This window comes from Nerophis lumbriciformis, linkage group LG03 (assembly GCF_033978685.3).
Source record: "Nerophis lumbriciformis linkage group LG03, RoL_Nlum_v2.1, whole genome shotgun sequence".
In the NCBI taxonomy this organism is placed as follows: domain Eukaryota; kingdom Metazoa; phylum Chordata; class Actinopteri; order Syngnathiformes; family Syngnathidae; genus Nerophis; species Nerophis lumbriciformis.
Window position 1 is genome coordinate 16497501 of NC_084550.2, and position 12414 is coordinate 16509914.

At 42.1% G+C, this 12414-nt stretch overlaps 1 protein-coding gene across 1 annotated transcript in view; it reads right to left on the reverse strand.

Annotated features, from left to right (window-relative positions):
* The window catches only part of fstl4 (follistatin-like 4), a 375104-nt gene that overhangs the window by 102577 nt on the left and 260113 nt on the right, over window positions 1–12414 (reverse strand). The window contains exon 6 of the mRNA XM_061934279.1: window positions 2162–2282. Within this exon, the coding sequence (XP_061790263.1) occupies window positions 2162–2282 (121 nt within the window). The remainder of the gene's footprint in view (window positions 1–2161; window positions 2283–12414) is intronic.

Genomic DNA, 12414 nt, shown 5'->3' on the forward strand with positions numbered 1-12414 from the left:
TCATCCATACAGTAAATATTAAAGGGCTGGGCTAAAGATCAGGCCTGAATATATATAGGAATATTAATACAACTTAAATTTGATGCATTGTTGTTTTTTTTTTGCTGAGTCAAATTTCAAACCTAACGGTTTAGTATCATGGGACAAAAAAGTCCCAACTGACTACTATTAAAAATAATGTTTTTAACTGTAAATTCACTACACTACACAATATAATGTATGAAAGCATTTGAAATCAAACATATCAACAAAAAAAAACCCATTTGGAGTAACAAAACCAAAGTTATGGCCAAAAATAGATCAAAAAATGTATCTGAAAATACGAAAAAGTTACCAAAATATTGTAAGGGTTAATAAAATGTTATTTGTAATTTACACATGTTCTCAAATGTTTAACTTCCACCAACATAACGTATGAAACAACAAACAAGGATGTCTGGTAAAGGTGAAGGTACAGTATGTAAGAAATCCATTGGCTATTGTCCACAAATGACTTTCTTCACGCTCCTGATTGGCTGAAATGTTACCTGTTGATTTGTTGGGGATAAAAAAACTATTTTGATGTACGAAACCCAACACCAGTGAAGTTGGCACGTTGTGTAAATGGTAAATAAAAAGAGAATACAATGATTTGCAAATCCTTTTCAACTTATATTCAATTGAATAGACTGCAAAGACAATATTTAACGTTCAAAATGGAAAATGTTATTTATTGCAAATATTAGCTCATTTGGAATTTGATGCCTGCAACATGTTTCAAAAAAGCTGGCACAAGTGGCAAAAAAGACTGAGAAAGTTGAGGAATGCTCATCAAACACTTATTTGGAACATCCCACAGGTGAACAGGCTAATTGGAACAGGTGGGTGCCATGATTGGGTATTAAAGCAGCTTCCATGAAATGCTCAGTCATTCACAAACAAGGATGGGGCGAGGGTCACCACTTTGTGAACAAATGCGTGTCAAAAAGTTAAAGAACAACATTTTTTAACGAGCTATTGCGAGGAATTTAGGGACTTCACCATCTTCGGTCCGTAATATCATCAAAAGGTTCAGAGGATCTGGAAAAATCACTGCATGTAACATTGAATGCCTGTGACCTTCGATCTCTCAGGCGGTACTACATCAAAAAGCGACATGAGCGTGTAAAGGATATCACCACATGGGCTCAGGAACACTTCAGAAAACCACTGTCAGTAACTACGGTTCGTCGCTACATCTGTGAGTGCAAGTTAAAACTCTACTATGCAAAGAGAAAGCCATTTATCAACAACACCCAAAAACGCTGCCGGTTTCGATGGGCCTGAGCTCATCTAAAATGGACTTATGTAAAGTGGAAAAGTGTTCTGTGGTCTGACGAGTCCACATTTCAAATTGTTTTTGGAAGCTGTGGACGTCGTGTCCTCCGGACCAAAAAGGAAAAGAACCATCCGGATTGTTCTAGGCGCAAAGTTGAAAAGCCAGCATCTGTGATGGTATGGGGGTGTTTTAGTGCCCAAGACATGGGTAACTTACATATCTGTGAAGGCGCTATTAATGCTGAAAGGTACATACAGGTTTTAAAGCAACATATGTTGTCATCCAAGCAACGTTATCATGGACGCCCCTGCTTATTTCAGCAAGACAATGCCATGCCATGTGTTACAACAGCGTGGCTTTTTGTAGTAAAAGAGTGCGGGTACTACACTGGCCTGCCTGTAGTCCAGACCTGTCTCCCATTGAAAATGTGTGGCGCAATATGAAGCCTAAAATACCACAACAGAGACCCCGGACTGTTGAACAACTTAAGCTGTACATCAAGCAAGAATTTGAAAGAATTCCACCTGAAAAGCTTCAAAAATTGTTCTCCTCAGTTCCCAAACGTTTACTGAGTGTTGTTAAAAGGAAAGGCCATGTAACACAGTGGTAAAAATGCCAACTTTTTTGCAATGTGTTGCTGCCATTAAATTCTAAGTTAATGATTATTTGCAAAAAAAAAAAATAGTTTCTCAGTTGGAACATTAAATATCTTGTCTTTGCAGTCTATTCAATTGAATATAAGTTGAAAAGGATTTGCAAATCATTGTATTCTGGTTTTGTATGAGACTTCACATCTTTTATGTGCTTGCTAAGACGAGTCTCTTTGATGGATGCAAGGTATTGTCTGCAAAAAAGGTGACTCACGGAAAGCGGTGTAGAACTCGTGAAGGCTGAGGTGTCCGTCGTTGTTGTAGTCGTCGTAGCGCAGCAGGTCCTGCATGGTGCAGCGCAGCACGCCGTCGTCCAGGTGCTCCTGGGTGGAGATCTGACGCCACATGCAAAGAATGATATAAAATCTGATTAAATATATCAATGTGATATTAAGACTTCATGTGGAGAGGAACATATTGTATTTTGTACAACACAGCAGCCACACAACACATGTTGGAATGGCGCTAAAACGCTGAGTCGGCATGAATAGTTCTGACACATTGATTATAAACAGCAGGATGACAAGTCAAGACTAAGTAGCAACTTTGTAAAGCACATACAGAGCGAGATCAAAATACTGGATCGCGAACTACATTAGTAGGTTGCCTACAGCCACAGCTGTTAATTGAATAAAGTGGTAATTGGAACATTTTCAGCACGTTAAGTAGTAATATTAGCAAAAACAAAACAAAAAATCAGATTGTTATCTGATTACTATATATAATGTGCGATACAAGCAGCAGTCCTTCAGCGTGTTTACTCGTGTGTGATATCATGTGAGGTACAAGCAGTCCTGCAGCGTGTTTACTTCTGTGTGATATCTTATTGATACAAGCAGCCCTGCAGCATGTTTACTTGTGTTTGATATCATGTGCAATGCAAGCAGTCCTGCAGCGAGTTTACTTGTGTTTGATATCATGTGCTATACAAGCAGTCCTGAAGCATGTTTGTGTGCGATATCATGTGCAATACAAGCTGTCCTGCAGCGTGTTTACTTCTGTGTGATATCTTATTGATACAAGCAGTCCTGCAGCATGTTTACTTGTGTTTGATATCATGTGCGATGCAAGCAGTCCTGCAGCGAGTTTACTTGTGTGTGATATCATGTGCTATACAAGCAGTCCTGCAGCATGTTTGTGTGTGATATCATGTGCAATACAAGCAGTGGTGCATCGTGCTTACTTATGTGCGATATCAAGTGCAATACAAGCTGTCCTGCAGCGTGTTTACTTCTGTGTGATATCTTATTGATACAAGCAGTCCTGCAGCATGTTTACTTGTGTTTGATATCATGTGCTATACAAGCAGTCCTGCAGCATGTTTGTGTGTGATATCATGTGCTATACAAGCAGTCCTGCAGCATGTTTGTGTGTGATATCATGTGCTATACAAGCAGTCCTGCAGCATGTTTGTGTGTGATATCATGTGCAATACAAGCAGTGGTGCATCGTGCTTACTTATGTGCGATATCATGTGCAATACAAGCTATCCTGCAGTGTGTTTACTTCTGTGTGATATCTTATTGATACAAGCAGCCTTGCAGCATGTTTACTTGTGTTTGATATCATGTGCGATGCAAGCAGTCCTGCAGCGAGTTTACTTGTGTGTGATATCATGTGTTATACAAGCAGTCCTGCAGCATGTTTGTGTGTGATATCATGTGCAATACAAGCAGTGGTGCATCGTGCTTACTTATGTGCGATATCATGTGCTATACAAGCAGTCCTGCAGCATGTTTGTGTGTGATATCATGTGCTATACAAGCAGTCCTGCAGCATGTTTGTGTGTGATATCATGTGCTATACAAGCAGTCCTGCAGCATGTTTGTGTGTGATATCATGTGCAATACAAGCAGTGGTGCATCGTGCTTACTTATGTGCGATATCATGTGCAATACAAGCTATCCTGCAGTGTGTTTACTTCTGTGTGATATCTTATTGATACAAGCAGCCTTGCAGCATGTTTACTTGTGTTTGATATCATGTGCGATGCAAGCAGTCCTGCAGCGAGTTTACTTGTGTGTGATATCATGTGTTATACAAGCAGTCCTGCAGCATGTTTGTGTGTGATATCATGTGCAATACAAGCAGTGGTGCATCGTGCTTACTTATGTGCGATATCATGTGCAATACAAGCTGTCCTGCAGCGTGTTTACTTCTGTGTGATATCTTATTGATACAAGCAGTCCTGCAGCATGTTTACTTGTGTTTGATATCATGTGCGATGCAAGCAGTCCTGCAGCGAGTTTACTTGTGTGTGATATCATGTGCGATACAAGCAGTCCTGCAGCGTGTTTGTTTGTGATATCATGTGCGATACAAACAGTCCTGCAGCGTGTTTACTTATGTGCGATATCATGTGCAATACAAGCAGTCCAGCAGCGTGTTTGTGTAATATAATGTGCAATACAAGCAGTCCTCCAGCGTGTTAACTTGTGTGTGGTATTATGTGTGATGCAAGCAGTCCTACATCATGTTTATGTGTGTGTGTGTGATATCATGTGCGATGCAAGCAATCCTGCAGCGTGTTTACTTGTGTGATATCATGTGCAATACAAGCAGTCCTGCAGCATGTTTACTTATGTGTGACATCATGTGCAATACAAGCAGTCCTGCAGCATGTTTACTTATGTGTGACATCATGTGCAATACAAGCAGTCCTGCAGCGTGTTTGTGTGTGTTACCATGTGCGATACAAGCAGTCCAGCAGCGTGTTTGTGTGTGATATCATGTGCAATACAAGCAGTCCTGCAGCGTGTTTGTGTGTGATACCATGTGCGATACAATAAGTCTTGCAGCATGTTAACTTGTGTGTGATATGTGTGATGCAAGCAGTCCTTACAGCATGTTTATGTGTGTGTGTGATATCATGTGCGATGCAAGCAGTCCTGCAGCCTGTTTACTTATGTGCGATATCATGTGCAATACAAGCTGTCCTGAAGCGTGTTTGTGTGTGATATAATGTGCGATGCAAGCAGTCATGCAGTGTGTTTAATTGGGTGTGATATCATGTGAAATACAAGCAGTCCCACAGCGTGTTTACTTGGGTGTGATATCATGTGCTATACAAGCAGTCCTGCAGCGTGTTTGTGTGTGATATCATGTGTGATGCAAGCAGTCCGTCCTGCAGCGTATTTACTTGGGTGTGATATCATGTGCACACGTTTAAGTCAGGACTTTGGGAAGGCCATTCAAAACCTTAATTCTGTCATGATCTGTGGTCTGGATCATGTTTTTTGTTATTTTCTGTTAGTTTAAGACTCAAATAGTTCCTGTTTTTGTGCACCCCTATTTGTTTTAGTTTCCATGACGACTTATGATTTTCACCTGCCTCTTGCGTTCGGGTCACACCCGTCTCTAATCAAGAGACCAGTATTTAAAACTGTCTTTGCCAGTTAGTCGTGCTGGCGTCATTGCTTGTTTTCTGGAGATACCATAGTTCACAGGTTGTGGAGCTCCTCACAGCTGCACATTGTTTACAATCATGGCCACCAGCAGCGAGAGCGATTCGGACCGAGAAAGCGACGATTTCCCCATTAATTTGAGCGAGGATGAAAGATTCGTGGATGAGGAAAGTGAGAGTGAAGGACTAGAAGGCAGTGGGAGCGATTCAGATAGGGAAGATGCTGTGAGAGGCGGGTGGGACCTGATATTCAGCTGGGAATGACTAAAACAGTAAATAAACACAAGACATATATATACTCTATTAGCCACAACACAACCAGGCTTATATTTAATATGCCACAAATGAATCCCGCATAACAAACACCTCCCCCCTCCCGTCCATATAACCCGCCAATACAACTCAAACACCTGCACAACACACTCAATCCCACAGCCCAAAGTACCGTTCACCTCCCCAAAGTTCATACAGCACATATATTTCCCCAAAGTCCCCAAAGTTACGTACGTGACATGCACATAGCGGCACGCACGTACGGGCAAGCGATCAAATGTTTGGAAGCCACAGCTGCATGCGTACTCACGGTACCGCGTCTGCGCATCCAACTCAAAATCCTCCTGGTAAGAGTCTCTGTTGTCCCAGTTCTCCACAGGCCAATGGTAAAGCTTGACTGTTATCTTCCGGGAATGTAAACAATGAAACACCGGCCGTGTTTGTGTTGCTGCAGTCGCCCGCAATACACCGCTTCCCACCTACAGCTTTCTTCTTTGCTGTCTCCATTGTTCATTGAACAAATTGCAAAAGATTCACCAACACAGATGTCCAGAATACTGTGGAATTTTGCAATGAAAACAGACGACTTAATAGCTGGCCACCATGCTGTCCCAAAATGTCCTCCACAATCCGTGACATCATCATACCGAGACGTTTTCAGCAGGATATTTCGCGCGAAATTTAAAATTGCACTTTAGTAAACTAACCTGGCCGTATTGGCATGTGTTGCAATGTTAAGATTTCATCATCGATATATAAACTATCAGACTGCGTGGTCGGTAGTAGTGGGTTTCAGTAGGCCTTTAATGGTGAATATGTTCCCCATACTAAAGTGTTACCTATGTACAATCCCTGCTGATATCGCATCGGATCAAAACTGGCATGTGGAAAAGTTGTATCGGACCACCCCTGATATTAAGTAGTTCAACGACATTTAAATGAGCTCCAAAAAGCTGCTAGAAAAGGACCGCACGCATTTATTGCACTGGAAACGTGTGTGACAGTAAGTTGTGTTTTCTAGTCATGCTTTTGTTGTTCAAAGTGATCAAATTGAGTTATGATTTACAAAGTTAAAGCGCTTTATGTTTATCTCCTGCATGCGATAAAGAATGTCTTCTTTAGCCTGCAGCCGCCGTGTGATCGCTGATAGCCCCAGAATGAAACTTTCCCAAAGACCATCTGCGCCCATATCTGTGACTGGAGGCACGGCTGGAATTTATACTTCAATTGATATTTCTCTGTCGACTAAAAGAATTATGCCGCGTCTCCACAGGACACGGTCGCCTTGTGCAAAGCTTTATTTTTCCCTACGTTGGCGACGAGCTGATGCTAATCTTTTGTTGCGTCTCCGCAGAAGCTCGGCAGGAATAAAAAGATTATGTTTTTATTCCTGCTTCCAAAAGTCGGGCCATAAATCACTCAGTTTTTTAATTTTAAACACGCGTGGTGTCGCTGACAGTCGCGGCGAGGTGACGGAAGATTAATTACTGCAAAGTCTTATTTATTTATTTCTATTTGGCAGCGTTTTATTCAATTTGCAACTTCAACGCCGCGGATTGTTTTTGTTTGGGGATGACAAATGCGAGACTAATTATTGACGCACGGTCAAAAAAAAAAAAGAACAGCATTTAATCAAAAAGGGGAAAATGCCGTGAGTTCATGAACATTGACGAGTTGGTGTGGAAAATACACTGCTGTTGTTGTCACTTTACTCATACCTATATACACTATATTGCCAAAAGTATTTGGCCACCTGCCTTGACTCACATATGAACTTGAAGTGCCATCCCATTCCTAACCCATAGGGTTCAATATGATGTCGCTCCACCTTTTGCAGCTATTACAGCTTCATCCTCTGCTGCCGAAACCCTCATCCACGCCTTCATCTCATCCCGGCTAGACTACTGCAATAGCATCCTCTACGGCATCACCTCCAAAACCCTCAACAAACTGCAATATGTCCAGAACTCTGCTGCCCGCCTGCTCACCGGAACCCGCTCCAGAGAGCACATCACACCTGTCCTTCATGACCTCCACTGGCTGCCTGTCAAATACAGAATCACCTTTAAAATACTCCTCACCACCTACAAGGCACTCCATAACCTGGCACCACCCTACCTCTCTGACCTCCTCCAGCCACACGTCCCGTCCCGTTCCCTCAGGTCTAGTGATGCCGGCCTCCTGGAGGTCCCCAAGACCAGGCGCCGAACCTGGGGCGACAGGGCCTTCTCCGTGGCTGCCCCCTCTCTCTGGAACGCTCTCCCCAGGCACATCAGAGATGCCGCCTCCCTCCCTACCTTCAAAGCCACCCTAAAAACTCACCTCTTCACATTAGCCTTTCCAAACTGACTCTGCCCTAGGTGTCTCCTATTTATTTATTTTATTTTTTTTGTTTTTTTTTGTTGTTGTTGTTTTTATTTATTTATTTTATTTATTTATTTTTTTCTAATAAAGTTGTTTTTATCATCCCTCCTCCCCCAGCCCCCCCACCCCCACACACACACATGTAAAGCGACTTTGGGTATTTAGAAAAGCGCTATATAAATCCCAGGTATTATTATTATTAAGGCTGTCCACAAGGTTTACGAGTGTGTTTATAGGAATTTTCCACCATTCTTCCAAAAGCGCAGGTCACACACCTAAGGCCTGGCTCTTAGTCTCCGTTCTAATTCATCCCAAAGGTGTTCTATTGGGTTCAGGTCAGGACTCTGCGCAGGCCAGTCAAGTTCATCCACACCAGACTCTGTCATCCATGTCTTTATGGACCTTGCTTTGTGCACTGGTGCACAGTCATGTTGGAAGAGGGAGGGGTCCGCTCCAAACTGTTTCCCGCAAGGTTGGGAGCATGGAATTGTCCAAAAGGTTTTGGTATCCTGGAGCATTCAAAGTTCCTTTCACTGGAACTAAGGGGTCAAGCCCAACTCCTGAAAAACAACCCCACACCATAATTCCTCCTCCACCAACAGTTGACACTTTTAAATACCTGGGCGTAACCTTGGACAATAAACTCACCTTTGATCAGCACACCACGGACATTCAAAAAAGAAGTCAACAAAGACTGTGAGCCATCCGTAAACGTAAAGGACTATATGTTGCACCTCACCTCCTGTTATTACTATACCAAAGTATCGTTCAACCCATCCTTCTGTATTGTTCTACATGTTTTTTCACTAACTGTAACCAACCGGACCAAACTCACACGCATTACAAACATAGCAGCTAAAATCATCGGCCTACCCACACCCAACATCTCAGATCCAAACCACAGGTCCATGATCCATCATTCGACTGGCAAACACAATAGTCCAGGATATGACTCACCCACTACACCAATACATCATCCCACTACCATCAGAGCACAGGTACAGAACTATCAAATTCCGGAGGGCCCGCCTCGGGAAAAGCCTTATCCCTGCAGCTATAGCCGCCCTAAACAGCAGGCCCGGCCGACCTGTCTGACAAGCCTGTAAATGTGTTGGTCATGTATGATGTCTTTTTGTTATTTTTGTTTGTGATGTATAATGTCTATTGTTCAAATGTACGGCAGTGAAAATTAATTTCCCCAACGGGGACCAATAAATCAAATCAATCAAATTTCACACTCGGCACAATGCAGTCCGAAATGTAGCGTTCTCCTGGCAACCTCCAAACCCAGACTGGTCCATCAGATTGCCAGATGGAAAAGCGTGTCTCCACTGCTCTAGAGTCCAGTGGCGACGTGCTTTACACCACTGCATCCGATGCTTTACATTAGACTTGGTGATGTATAGCTTAGATGCAGCTGCTCGGCCATGGAAACCCATTCCATAAAGCTCTCTGCGTACTGTACGTGGGCTAATTGGAAGGTCACATGAAGTTTGGAGTTCTGTAGCAACTGAAAGTCTTTGTACTATGCACTACAGCATCCGCTGACCCCTCTCTGTCAGTTTACCTGGCCTACCACTTGGTGGCTGAGTTGCTGTTGTTCCCAAACTCTTCCACTTTCTTATAATAAAGCCGACAGTTGACTTTGGAATATTTAGGAGCGAGGGAATTTCACGACTGGATTTGTTGCACAGGTGGCATCCTATGACAGTTCCACGCTGGAAATCACTGAGAGCGGCCCATTCTTTCAGAAATGTTTGTAGAAACAGTCTCCATGCCTAAGTGCTCGATTTTATACACCTGTGGTTGGGCCAAGTGATTAGGACACCTGATTCTCCTCATTTGGATGGGTGGCCAAATACTTTTGAAAATATAGTGTATGAATGGTACCATTTTTTTTATGCTGGCTTTATTTTCACAGGGATCCATAGAACGTAAAAAATAGAAAGTGTGCTCTACGCTCAAACCCAAATCTCATACCTTGTAGACCTGAGGTAGGGGCGTATAGTTTATATATAAAATAGGGCTGTAAATCTTTGGGCACCGCACGATTCAATTCGATTCGATTCTTGGGGTTAACGATTCGATTCAGAATCGCTCCTTGTTTCAAACCGAGTCTCGATTCAAAATCCATACTTTTTTAATAATATTGGGTGCCAGTTCTATAATTAACTACATTACTCCATAAAATAGATAAACTGATCTGATACATTTCTATATTACCGTATTTTTCAGACTATAAGGCACTTCAAATCGACAGTGCGCCTTATAACCCGGTGCGGCATAATTCTAGTTGTGCTTACCAACCTCTAAGCAATTTTATTTGGTACATGGTGTAATAATAAGTGTGACCAGTAGATGGCAGTCACACATAAGGGATACGTGTAGACTGCAAGATGACGCCCGTAAACAACACCGAAACTTTAAAGGTTCTATTGAGAATATAGAACATTACACACGGCGTTTTAAAAATCTGTCAAGATGTTTTTAGTACGACTTTGGTAAGCTATTAAACCACACCGCTTGATGGATTGTCGGCGCATTAAACATACGAGTGTTTTTATGGTGTGTGTAGAAGGACTGCAAAATGGCACCTATTAGCAGACAAATTACCTGGCGTTGTAACACGTGGCTTGGCATTGTCTTGCTGAAATAAGCAGGGGCGTCTATGATAACGTTGCTTGGATGGCAACATATGTCGCTCCAAAACCTGTATGTACCTTTCAGCATTAATGGTGCCTTGGGCACTAATACACCCCCATACCATCACAGATGCTGGATTTTGAACTTTGCGCCGAGGACAATCCGGATGGTTCTTTTCCTCTTTGGTCCGGAGGACACGACCTCCACAGTTTCAAAAACAATTTGAAATGTGGACTCGCCAGACAACTGGACACTTTTCCACTTTGCATCAGTCCATCTTAGATGAGCTCGGGCCCAGCGAAGCCAGCGGTGTTTCTGGGTGTTGTTGATAAATGGCTTTCACTTTGCATAGTCTAGTTTTAACTTGCACTTACAGTAGTTACCGACAGTGGTTTTCTGAAGTGTTCCTGAGCCCGTGTGGTGACATCCTTTACACACTGATGTCACTTTTTGATGCAGTACCGCCTGAGGGATCGAAGGTCATGGGCATTCAATGTTACATGCAGTGATTTCTCCAGATTTTGAGAACCTTTAGATGATATTACGGACCGTAGATGGCGAAATCCCTAAATTCCTTGCAATAGCTGGTTGAGAAATGTTGTTCTTAAACGTTTTGACAATTTTCTCACAAATTTGTTCACAAAGTGGTGACCTTCGCCCCATCCTTGTTTGTGAATGACTAAGCATTTCATGGAAGCTGCTTTTATACCCAATCATGGCACCCACATGTTCCCAATTAGCCTTTTCCCCCTGTGGGATGTTCCAAATAAGTGTTTGATGAGCATTCCTCAACTTTCTCAGTCTTTTTTGCCACTTATGCCAGCTTTTTTGAAACCTGTTGCAGGCATCAAATTCCAAATGAGCTAATATTTGCAAAAAATAACAAAGTTTACCAGTTCGAATGTTAAGTATCTTGTCTTTGCAGTCTATTCAATTGAATATAAGTTGAAAAGGATTTGCAAATCATTGTATTCTGTTTTTATTTACCATTTACACAACGTGCCAACTTCACTGGTTTTGGGGTTTGTAGTTTTTGTTATTCACATGATAATATTCATTACTAGTCCTCCAACCATGTCAATATCTCCCCAAATGTATTCCATTCGTTTGTGCTACAAAAATATTTTGTCAAACTATAGTAGTTTTTATGTTATGGGGCTGAATCACAATTTATGTTAAGCAAAATGTATTTTTATGCCGACAATAACTGCGATGGTGCACTGGAATGATCCAGCATAAAAAAAATGCATGTTGCAAGTTTTTTTCATGAGGTATATTAATCATATATAGAAAACTGACGCCATTGATAAAACGCCAGCAGACATCATTTTGTTGTTTGCCTCATAAGTCATCCATCAGCCCAAATAAGGAAATGCTTGACAGATGATACATCTGACATTTTCCTCTCTGACAGAAATATGCCGATTGTCAACATGACTGAGGAGTCTCTCTCTCCATTGCAGCGATCACATCCTGACAGCGGCGAGGCCATGTGTGTGTAACTGGGCCGGTTGGCACCAACATTCCAAACGTGCTAAATGATGTAGAGGCAAAACATTTTTAGTCTTGATAAATCACATTGTAGAGTGCTAAATGATTATATTTGCATCTCCTCCTCTTACTATTGTGGCCGTTCTGATAATCAGCATTCATTCTGTATGGTACATACATGAAGACACACATGCTAAATGGATGGTGCTTGCTATTTGGACCATTTAAGACACGGGTGTACATGCAAACCTTTGGTACAGGGGTGCCCAAACTACGGACAAAGATAAGACCTT